Below are 12,432 nucleotides of genomic sequence, written 5' to 3' on the forward strand. Positions count from 1 at the left end.
TAGTCAACTGGTGGGACTTCTTATGGGTTAAGGAAGGATTACATAATTCCATCCAGGTCATCAGGAGGAACCAGCCAATGAATTATGCTTGTGCGCAAACATTCCATAACTGCAGGTGGCAGTAAATCGCCAACCTTGGCTTTATACCTGTTCAGACAACACACTCCAGTTGGCAGTTAGGGACCGTCAATAAATTACACAATATAAATGGAACTATATTTTCATGTTGCACATCTTTTAGTTGTCTCATTAAATGCTTTAAGTATTTTATATGAATTTATACAATTACAGTGCCTTGAGAAAGTATTCATACCCCTTGACTTGTTTCACATTTGTTGTGTTACAGCTTGAATTCAAAATGGATTAAATATTATTTTTTTCTCACCCATCTACAGACAATACCCCATAATGACAGTGAAAACATATATTTTTTTTAAATGTTTGCAAATGTATTGAAAATTAAATACAGAAATATCTCATTTACATAAGTATTCACCCCTGAGTCAATAAATGTTAGAATCACCTTTGGCAGCAATTACAGCTGTGAGTTTTTCTGGGTAAGTCTCTAAGAGCTTTGCACAGTTGAATTGTACAATAATTGCACATTATTATTAAAACAATTATTTAAGTCAAGTTGGTTGTTGATCATTGCTAGACAGCCATTTTTAAGTCTTGCCATAGATTTTCAAGACGATTTAAGACAAAACTCTAACTAGGCCACTCATGTCGTCTTGGTAAGCAACTCCAGTGTATGCCTTATGCCAGACTTGTGTTTTAGGTTATTGTGTTTTAGACTTGTGTTTTAGGTTATTTTATCCTAAAAAACAAGCATACCCATAACATAATGCAGCCACCACCATGCTCGAAAATATGAAATGTGGTCCTCAGTGATGTGTTGTGTTGGATTTGCCCCAAATATAACGCTTTGTATTCAGGACAAAAAGTTAATTTCTTTGCCACATTTTGCAGTTTCACTTTGGTGCTTTATTGCAAACAGGATGGATGTTTTGGAATATTTGTATTATGTACATGCTTCCTTCTTCTCACTCTGTCATTTAGGTTAGTATTGTGGGGTAACTACAATGTTGTTTATCCATCCTCAGTTTTCTCCTATCACAACCATTAAACTCAAATGTTTTAAAGTCACCATTGGCCTCATGGTGAAATCCCTGAGCGGTTTCCTTCCTCTCCGGCAACTGAGTTAGGAAGGACGCCTGTATCTTTACAGTGACTGGGTGTATTGATACACCATCCAAAGTGTAATTAATAACTTCACCTTGCTGAAAGGGATATTCAATGTCTGCTTTTAATTTTATTATCCATCTAACTACAGGTGCGCTTCTTTGCGAGGCATTGGAAAAACCTCTCTGGTCTTTGTGGTTGAATATATGTTTGAAATTCACTGCTCGACTGAGGGACCATACAGATAATTGTAGGTGTGGGGTATAGAGAAGAAATTAAAGTCCATGCAACTTATTATGTGACTTGTTAAGCCAATTCTGACTCCTGAACTTATTTAGGCTTGTCATAACAAAGTTATTATTTTATATATTTTTTTGAATACTTACTGACTCAATACATTTCAGCTTGTCATTTTTTAATGAATTTGTAAACATTTCCAAAAACATAATTCCACTTTGACATTATTGGGTATTATGTGTAGGCCATTGACACAAAATCTAAATGTAATCCATTTAAATTCAGGCTGTAACACACCCCCCAGGCTGTGGGAACTTTATAGTTGGTTTGAGGTTAAGTCGTTGAAATGTGAAACTATTGACATTTAAAAAATATTGTCCCATGTATATTTTGTAATTTACTGATGGTCCCTAACAAATTGACTATGGGTGTTACGATCGGGTCTGTGCAACTGCTCCCCAAATTGATGATTACTTGGGTGCTGCCAGCTGTTGGCAGCATTGAAATAAACCCAACCCAAGGAAAACTGTTAGCGTACCCTTCATTCCGTGACACCAATTTTTACCAACATCTTACATATCTCAGTTTTGGACAAGACTGACTTTATTACCAAAATTATTATATTTTACACTGTAGTCAATTTTGACACAAGAATAAATGTTTATGACTCATATCGATGCCACATAGGCAGTTTTCAAAACGAGAAGTAGCATTTTAGGGGCTGTCGCTCTTTAAAGTTAATTTCCTGCAATTCTACACATTTTGACATGGCTTATGACATGTTCATATGCTATCTGGGGTTTCAGTGACCTCCAGGGGGCCCATAACCAACGAGTTCATATGCTATCTGGGGTTTCAGTGACCTCCGGGGGGCCCATAACAAACTAGTTCATATACTATCTGGGGTTTCAGTGACCTCCAGGGGGCCCATAACCGACGAGTTCATATGCTATCTGGGGTTTCAGTGACCTCCAGGGGGCCCATAACCAACGAGTTCATATACTATCTGGGGTTTCAGTGACCTCCAGGGGGCCCATAACCAACGTGTTCATATACTATCTGGGGTTTCAGTGACCTCCAGGGGGCCCATAACCAACGAGTTCATATACTATCTGGGGTTTCAGTGACCTCCAGGGGGCCCATAACCAACGAGTTCATATACTCTCTTGGGGGGCCTTGAACACCTGGGGGCCCATAACCGACTTGTTCATATGCTATCTGGGGGCGCCAACCTCCAGAGGGCTCCCAACTGATGTGTTCATATGCTTTCTGGGGGGGGGGGGGGACTAGAGGTTGACACGGGAGTGAGAATTCATTCTTGTCCGTCTTATCCTGTCAATTTTGTCCAGTACTGTACTGATGCCGCAACAATTATATAATGTGTAACAGTTCTATTACTTTCTTGTCTTGTCCCGATACAAATCACTCCTGTCCCTTGCTCATTTTAATTGCATGCTCAGTGCTCACAAGATGAGAGAACCTTTAGCTAGCTACTGTTTTATGCCTGCCTGCTGATAAAGGTAGTGATTGAAGACTGAAGAACGCGTGTTACTGTTGGGAGTGACAGGGGCCAAAAAATTCTAAACAATATGGCCTTCTAAAACAGCTTATATAATAAAAATGTGATTCCTGTACTTCATGTGGACTGTTGATCATGTCCCGGCCTGTCCAGAACTTAACTCTGGAGTTTCACTCTCATTCCTACAGGAATCCTGCGGGAGTGCTGTTCCCGTGTCAATCCAGGGCATGTGCCCAGCATGCCCATTTGGCCCTGTTCAGTAAGGGTTCAATCCTAACCTGGATTTTGAAAAACTCATGCACTGATGTCAAGGGATGATTTGTGTAAAGTTGGGCACATAACTTGTTAGGATTCTGTTCAGTTCTTTGTGAAGACACTGGCTGGTCTTACTTCCAAAGGAACTTTATATTCATTTCATGTTGGAACTTTGAACACCATTGATTGTCTGATGATTCCCGATATGAGAATAACATAACGGAATAACATTATCCTGGTGTTTAATTGAGAGTTCAAAGGACATTGCTATATCACTAATTGTATTACCTATTTGGGAGATTGATATTATTTTGCACTGTAAATGCAAAATAATTTGTAAATTGTCATATCACCACCTTTATCTGACAGGGGACACTCCATTTGAACAAAACAGGGTTGTGATATAAATTCAAGAAGCTTGTTTTCTTTATGTTTTTGTTGAATGGCAAGTCTCCGACCCTGGAAGAATATTGAATATTGTCTTTGATGTAGAAAATAAATGTCATGTTGGCTAATTGTTTAACTTAAGTAGTAAACTGAGATGGGTCTCCATAAAGTGCTCGTCAGGACCTTAATTCATCAATACTCGACAATGTAAAAGATACATATAACGGGGATAACTATACACAGCAACAAGTCAAGCAGAATAATTTGACTTTTGACGGAGCATGTACAACTCTAATGGAGTATTTAACATTAATTTGTTCTGTTAGATTTTATAAGTTGTTATCAAAAGGTGGTAATGAACAATCAAATTTCTTCTGTAGTATGGTTTGACCATTCCTCCAGCCTGATCTTGGAAGTGTTTGTTTGAACACTCCAAGCAGAAGCCATACATTTTTGTCATTGATGACTACAGCCAATCTGTTCAGCGTAGACCATTTTTAACACTGCAAGTCATGTGTTCATGAGGTACTTTTTTTAAAGGATAATACCATTGCAGAGCACAATGTCTACAATAAAATGTTTGACGAATGTAAAGCATTATTTACTTTGGGAATGAAAAACTTTTCTTGATGAATGATCCAAAAAATAGATTTTCTACTTTTACTGCTTGGAAGATTCATTTTTAGCCCTTAGTGTAAGCAGAGACTGTATGAACCATAAATAGACTGCATTGACCCTAAAGAAATACTGTATAAAGCACACAGGGAACTAAACAGATACAATTGTCCACTCAACCTAGGTAGTTTATTTGCTTTGATCTTGTAAATGTTTTAATTGTTCTCATGACAAATATAACAGAAATCAACATAAAAGGCAGAAAAAAAAACATTTAGTGCAATGATACAGAATGAGGCAATTTCTGTGCAACAAAATCCACCTATTGCAAATAAGACTGATGGAGCTGTATTGTTTGATATCCAAAATAGGCACACTTGAGTATCTGTGTCGCAATCAAGTCGACTACACATGATTATACACATGTATTTCTGTTGAACAAATGAGCAGGTCCAATGAATCACATTTTTTTTTTAACTCTGTCAACAAGCTCAAGTGACATTGCTAAAAATGAAATGTGCAAAAACCTTGTCCTTTCTTCAACCAAGCCATTTGGTGAGTATAATGAGTTCTGCTGAAATGTGAAGACTTGTGGAACTAACTAAATAGGATTTAATAATTGTGCAATAAAAGCATGGGATCCAGTCAGGGCTTATGGGATATCTGGCAGTGCCATCGGTGCTTTGTCCGAGATCACAAAGCTAACCTATTACTCATAACTTATGCAAATTGTCATCCATGATAAATATGGGTGGTGTGTTTGTGCAAAAATGATATTTCCTATAACTTAATGCTTTAGAAAATGACACAATTAAGTGCTAAACATACAAAGATGGGAGTTGTGTATTTGGTCTTGGTACAGTAATGAAAAGAAGGTTGTGTTTTAGGGCAGGCAATTTGACTTGAACAGCGGGGGGGGGGTTGCGAGAACTCTGTCCTTGTGCCAACATGGCCCATGTGAGGCTCAGAGGGTCATTTAACTCACCCTTGAACCGAATAGCATGCACACACAGCATCTGAAATGGCACCCTATACAGTACACTACATAGGGACAAGTGTGCCATCTCGGACACAATCACACACACTCTTCATTGGCAGCAGTTTCGACCCCAGTGACTGCTCTTCAACTAGTAACCCAAAGCCTTAATAGTTGCCGCTTTCCATCACATAAATAGCTTAATCCCTCTGTGCACGACATTTATCAGTATCCAGTTATTTTATTTACAAATATAAATTAAAGACAAAGTTAACAGTCAAGTCTCTGTTCCATTCTCATCCTTCATGATAGGGAACAGAACTCCATATTCTCTTTCCCTCTCGTGTACGTCTTCTGCTGTAATAGCTGCCCTGTTTAAGTCTGTACGTCAGCCCCCATTTGTTCCCTCCAAGTCCCCCCCTCGCTCAGGGAAAGAGATGCAAGTCCAGTTTGGGCACCCACTCCAGGGCTGTATTGACCAGGGTGAGGGCAGCTGCCCCCAGGGCCACAGTGAGCCCCATGACGGCCAGTCGTACGAAGCGTCGGGCCACAGTGGGTTGTGCCATCGCCACCATGGCACCTGCAGCTGCTCCTTCCAGCGCCTGCTTCTCCCTCAGCCGCCGTCGCAGGACTGAGTCAGGCCGCTGCTGCTCTGAGACCAGGTCAAAGTCTTTAAAGGTGGAAGCTGCTGTCCTGAGAGACCAAGGAAAACATTAACGCCAGCCAGCTATTGTTGGGACAACGCAGGGGAATTCACAGCTGTTTGGGGCAAAACTTGTTACTTCTACAACAAACTAGTTCTATAGTTCAACTATACTACTAATGGTATAGGAGAGCAAACCTCAGAAGGACAGACATGTATTTTCCTAAATATACAGTACCTTAGCTTGGGGTATGTATAAGTTAAAATTCATGTGTTATTGTTTAAATATGCTGAGAATAAGTACATGATAGTAACAGTCATACAGGCTAATGAGAAGGACGGAACAGAATTCTCTTAGTATCAGGTTATTAAAGCGACAGTTCACACCATCTCACCCGAGCGGGTTGAGGGGCTGTGACTAAACAGCAGGTAGCAGAGGGAGGGTGCGAAAGAGAGCAAAAGACAGACATGAGATAGGAGGTAGAGGATCTGTAGGGGGGGATCCATGGGGACTGTGGCAAAAAGAGACAAGCGAGAAAGTAGGTAGACAATCTTACTGTTGACTGTACTGTTGGGCAGCCTCCCTGGCCAGCTCGGAGGGGGGGAACTGGACAAAGAGGTCTCCTGCACGGCTGATGAGTGTCTCGTAGGGCAGGTCCTGGGGGATCTGGGACAGGAGGTGGTGCACCGACGCCATGTCACACTCACAGTCCAACACCTCGTCCTCTCGGTACAGCACAATCTGGAATAGACACCGACCAAACAGTGCACACACAATACAACAACTCGTTAACAGCATGCGGTCTATGGCCTATGCTAAGGTTTCCCAAACTCTGTATTGGGACCCCACAGTGTACGTTTTGGTTTTTATCCTACCACTACACAGCAGATTCAAATAACCAACTCATCAAGGTTTGATTATTTGAATCAGATGTTTAGTGCTAGGGCAAAAATTTTGGGAAACACTGGTCTATGAATCTATTGAATTCAATGCAGTTTTATCAAACTCCTCAGGGGCAATTTAGAAGCTATTGTCCAAAGGGAAGACCACAGCATAAGTGGTCAGCTAAGCTCTGCTGCAAAAATAAAAATATGTTTTTCATAAGCAAACACTTGATTTGAGGCACATTTGAACTCTAAGAATGATCTAGCCCCTGACCAAAGGAAAAAAGGAGAGGGTTATGTTGGGCTCCACTTTAGAGGACACTCACCACAGCAGCAAAGTAGATTGGCATCAGAGGATGGCAGGCCAGGAAGAAGTCATACAACCGTACAACGTGGCGGAAATCTGATAGGACGTGGCCAAACCAGGTGATGAGCCAGCTAAGGGCAAAGATGGTGCCCACCTCTGCCCTGGAGACACATTCAGTGGAACATTAGTATTGTATCTTCATGAGTTGTGCTCATTGATTATTTGACTAATTACTGATTGTACTAACAGAACAAGAGAAGAGATGCTTACTGCTGCATGAAGTCATGCACCTCTGGGTTGATCCTCTCGATGATTGGCATCAGATAGTTAAGGATGTGTTTAGTGTTGTCCATGGTTGGGTCCATAAAGTCCCTGCAGTAAAGGAACAGCACAGGACCACAATGTGACAAATTGAACCAGGATTAGGCTGGCTACGTTCTCTTTTCAAAATGGATTCCCCTTCTACTTAACCCCCATTTTAAAGCCAAGCTCCTGTGTGAATGGAACACCAAAACAGACAAAGACCCACCTGAGGTGGTGCGTAGAGAGTTTCTCTACCAGAGCAGTGGCCAGACGTTCGTCCAGCACAAGTAGGAAGGTGACCACGATGTCGTGGTAGCCCTGGTAGTAGTGCAGCTGGGTGTTCCTTCCCAGCACCCGCAGGATGATGTCAATCAGCTCCTCCTGGAGGCCCTCACGCTGCTTGTCTGGCATGCCTACACAGGGAGAGGGGTCAAAGACACTTCTCTCTATATATCAACGATGTCGCTCTTTCTGCGGGTGATTCTTTGATCCAACTCTACACAGACGACACCATTCCGTATCCATATGGTCCTTCTTTGGACACTGTTAACAAACCTCCAGACGAGCTTCAACGCGATACAACACTCCTTCCGTGGCCTCCAACTGCTCTTAAAAATGCTAGTAAAACAAAATGCATGCTCTTCAACCAATCGCTGACCGCACCCGCCCGCCCAGCATCACTACTCTGGACGGCTCTGACTTAGAATATGTGGACAACTATAAATACCTAGGTGTCTGGCTAGATTGTAAACTCTCCTTCCAAACTCATTAAGTATCTCCAATCCAAAATTAAATCGGCTTCCTATTTTGCAACAAAGCCTCCTTCACTCATGCTGCCAAACATACCCTCGTAAAACTGACTGTCCTACCGATCCTCGACGATGTCATTTACAAAATAGCCTCCAACACTCTACTCAGCAAATTGGATGCAGTCGATCACAGTGCCATCAGTTCTGTCACCAAAGCCCCATATACTACCCACCACTGCGACCTGTATGCTCTCGTTGGCTGGTCCTCACTAAATATTCGTCGCCAAGCCCACTGGCTCCAGGTCATCTACAAGTCTGTGTAACTGTGTTGTTTGTGTCGCACTGCTTTGCTTTATCTTGGCCAGGTCGCAGTTGTAAATGAGAACTTGTTCTCAACTGGCCTACCTGGTTTAATAAAGGTGAAATAAATGTAGAACTTGGCCTTTATGCACTGATGTCAACAGGAACTCAGTCATACACCTTAGAGAATTTGCAATATACTGTATTACCTCCCAGTGGAGGAGTGAGGGGGTATGAATGTGTGTATGAATGTGTCCATAGACAAAACAGAAGGCCTTAATGTCCAAAAAGCTTCTTGGCCAAATGTCAATAGTACCACACAAAATCAACAGTTCAATAAAACAAACTCACACAACCTCCCTTTAACTAAAAAGTCAAAAAGTTAATTAGTAGTTCACCAAAGGTACTGAAAATAAAAGAGAATGCAGCACAAAGAGATAAATTATTTCAGTGTAAAGAACTGAAGGAGATAGAAAGAGATGAGCTTAGCTGTTGCATCCAGGCTTGAACGTGCATTCGTCCATCTGACACAATCGTTGGTTGTTTGACAAAAGCTTGCAACAATGTTGCTAGTAATCCATGTGATCAGAGGCTTGAACGGTTCAAACGCATCAGCGGTAGCGCGATAAAGACGATCAAACTTTAAAATATATAAACTAAGCACGCTGAAACTACAACACTTCTTCAGAGTTGCACACACCGTCAAACTGCACACCGGCAGATTTGCACCTTATCGGCTAGGGGATTCAAACTACCAACCTTTAGGTTACTGGGCCAATGCTCCAACTGCTAGGATTGCTGCTGCTTTAATAAAGAAAGTAGTGACACAGAACACCCTCCAAAAGAAACAAATACAAAATGACAGGGTTGCGTACCTGTACATCTGCATCACACAAGTCAAATTCAAGAGGGACAGCCAAAACAGACAATGACAAAACACAACCTGACATGATTCAGTGCTATTCTAAGAACAGTCTGAGGTGTGCATGCATACCCCACAAGACATGCCACAGGAGGTCTCTTCACAATCCCCAAGTCCAGAACAGACTATGGGAGGTGACAGTACTACATAGAGCCATGACTACATGGAACTCTATTCCACATCAGGTAACTGATGCAAGCAGTAGAATCTGATAACAAAAAAAAGAAAAAAATACACCTTAAGGAACAGCAGGGACTGATAAGACACAGGTACAGACACACGCATACAGGCGCTAGCAAATGCACTCTACACACACATGCACATTGTAATATTGTTGTATGGTGGTACTATACATTTTGTGTTGTAGATATGTAGTGGTGTAACAATGTTATATGATGTAGTGTTTTATCTGCCTCCCCACATTGTGTGTAATGTGGGGAGGCAGGTAAGCCTAGTAGTTAGAGTGCTGGATTGAATCCCAGAGCTGACAAGGTTAAAAAAAAAAAAAAAAGTAATTCTGCCCCTGAACAAGGCAGTTAACCCACTGTTCCCTGGTAGGCCGTTATTGTATATAAGAATTTGTTCTTAACTGACTTGCCTAGTTAAATAAAGGTTAAATTAAAAATACAAATGTGAGTGCCTTAATGTGTTTGGACCCCAGGAAGAGTATCTGCTGCCTTGGCTAATGGGGATCCCTAATAAATACAAATGTGTGTCACTCACCAGGAGGGAACCTTTTAAGGGAACGCTGGACATCCAACAGCACCTGGTTATAGTCCTTATTATTCTCCCTCTCTATTTCCTCTGGAGAAAAGACAATGAGAAAAGGGTGAATATGTGCCCCTGCACTTAATTGTGGTCTAGTATCCTTTGTAGCCTCAGTGGCATCTATGGTCTGTCAGTAGCAGTGCCCACTGCCCAGGCAGCTTACCTGGTTTCTCAGGCAGGGTGTCGGTAGGCACGTTCAGCAGCCGGGGCCACACTTTACAGCGGATCTCGTCTGTGAGCAGCCCCCCCTCACTGATGGCCATCCTCCTTAGTGCCGCCACATCCACCGGCGTCACATTCAGGGCCTGAGAGATCTCTGCCACCTTCCTCTTCCTCCGGGAGTCGCCATCTGTCCACATGACAATGGTTCAGCTGAGGTCCCTCAACCCACAGCAGCTACAGTAACACAGTGGCCATTAGCCAGAACATCCTCCTGAGATAGCTATACTCGGAAGTGGAGAGGCCAAACGGCCAACAGACAACCAAGTACATCACTCACAAAACTGAACTGCAGACTCCCAGCTCGCTAATGTGAGGGAGCACTCCAGTAAAAGAACCACATTCTCAGAGTTGCCAGCCATCATGTAATGTAGTAGTGAGCCCACTTCATGACCTTATGCCTGGATTTGTAAGACAGTCCCCCTGCACTTTGCTTGAAAGTGATGCCACTATGCCACACAATGGGAATAATTGTGTGCTTACAGTATGAAGAAATGTCAGTTATTTAGGTACCTAAAATGTCTTTCAAGGAACCCAGTAAGTACTAGTAGTATTTATTGTTGTCCTTATGTTTGATGAAAGACTTAGGAGACCATGTCTCCAAATCAACGGGTAACCTTACCAGTCAATTATATGTTTTTAGCTAACTTTAGCGAACGTTAATGCAATTAGCTAGCTACATTTTTCCAGCTCGTGACATTCGCTAGCTAGTTAATCTAACACGAATTACGTGCAAACATGACAAATATCTAACTAGTTAGACAGAGACACCTTCCGACTAATTCAGGTAACTAGTTAGCTAGCTAACGTTAACTAAAAACACATATACATATATATATATATATATACACACACATTTTTAAACGAATGTCCATTACGCCAACTAGCAATACATACCTTGTTTTCCTATCCCATTCAAAGGTGAAGACGCACCAACACTTCTAGATCTTTTCATGGTTTCCACGATAGTCCTATTGTCATCGTAGATTACTCGATCGATATAATTTTCTTCCACCACCAAATTGATTATACATTACAAATGGTTACTCCTACTAGCTAGAGAGATAGCCAGTTGCCAAACTGGTCCAGTGAAATAGGCCATATCATTATTGCCTGCACAAGGGAGCTGCTGCTTCCTTCTTCTTTGGGTTTGGGTTGTCGGATCGCAGGCAACATTTAAGGTGTTTACACCGCCACCTACTGTACTGGAGTGTGTGGAAGGTCAAGGCCTTCCAACAGTACATTAAATTATCTTCATGTGTTTCTCTAAGTTAACGAGAGCCCTAGTCTCCACTTTTTTCCCCCACACTACACCACCGCAACCCTGTCCAGCCTCTCCAACCTTTTCACACAATCTCTCCTTATCTAAGTAATACAGTTCACAAAATATTAGGACCATGAGGGTCCACCATCTTAAATAAACATGCCCCATTCAAGAAATTTAGAACCAGGAACAGATATAGCCCTTGGTTCTCCCCAGACCTGACTGCCCTTAACCAACACAAAAACATCCTATGGCATTCTGCATTAGCATCGAACAGCCCCCGTGATATGCAGCTGTTCAGGGAAGCTAGAAACCATTATACACAGGCAGTTAGAAAAGCCAAGGCTAGCTTTTTCAAGCAGGAATTTGCTTCCTGCAACACTAACTCAAAAAAGTTCTGGGACACTGTAAAGTCCATGGAGAATAAGAACACCTCCTCCCAGCTGCCCACTGCACTGAAGATAGGAAACACTGTCACCACTGATAAGTCCACCATAATTGAGAATTTGAATAAGCATTTTTCTACGGCTGGCCATGCTTTCCACCTGGATACTCCTACCCCGGTCAACGGCACTGCACCCCCCACAGCAACTCGCCCAAGCCTTCCGCATTTCTCCTTCTCCCAAATCCATTCAGCTGATGTTCTGAAAGAGCTGCAAAATCTGGACCCCTACAAATCAGCCGGGCTAGACAATCTGGACCCTTTCTTTCTAAAATTATCTGCCGAAATTGTTGCCACCCCTATTACTAGCCTGTTCAACCTCTCTTTCGTGTCATCTGAGATTCCCAAAGATTGGAAAGCAGCTGCGGTCATCCCCCTCTTCAAAGGGGGGGGACACTCTTGGCCCAAACTGCTACAGACCTATATCTATCCTACCATGCCTTTCTAAGGTCTTCGAAA

General features: G+C 42.2%; 1 protein-coding gene across 2 annotated transcripts; it reads right to left on the minus strand.

The window, feature by feature from the left end:
• Positions 1-4,357: 4,357 nt before the first annotated feature.
• LOC135541790 (TBC1 domain family member 20-like) lies at positions 4,358-11,402 on the minus strand. Of its 2 annotated transcripts, none has more exons than XM_064968168.1 (8): positions 11,165-11,402; positions 10,212-10,397; positions 10,004-10,084; positions 7,536-7,722; positions 7,277-7,378; positions 7,026-7,167; positions 6,372-6,556; positions 4,358-5,864 (listed from the first exon to the last, which is right to left on the minus strand). In XM_064968168.1, exons 1-8 carry the CDS (start codon positions 11,220-11,222, stop codon positions 5,597-5,599), a joined length of 1,209 nt encoding a protein of 402 aa, XP_064824240.1. In that variant the 5' UTR covers positions 11,223-11,402; the 3' UTR covers positions 4,358-5,596. The 2 variants fall into 2 exon arrangements, with proteins under 2 accessions (XP_064824240.1, XP_064824241.1); XM_064968169.1 differs by having other exon boundaries at positions 10,212-10,444.
• Between the last annotated feature and the right edge of the window lie 1,030 nt (positions 11,403-12,432).

This window comes from Oncorhynchus masou, chromosome 6, assembly GCF_036934945.1.
Source record: "Oncorhynchus masou masou isolate Uvic2021 chromosome 6, UVic_Omas_1.1, whole genome shotgun sequence".
Classification (NCBI taxonomy): domain Eukaryota; kingdom Metazoa; phylum Chordata; class Actinopteri; order Salmoniformes; family Salmonidae; genus Oncorhynchus; species Oncorhynchus masou.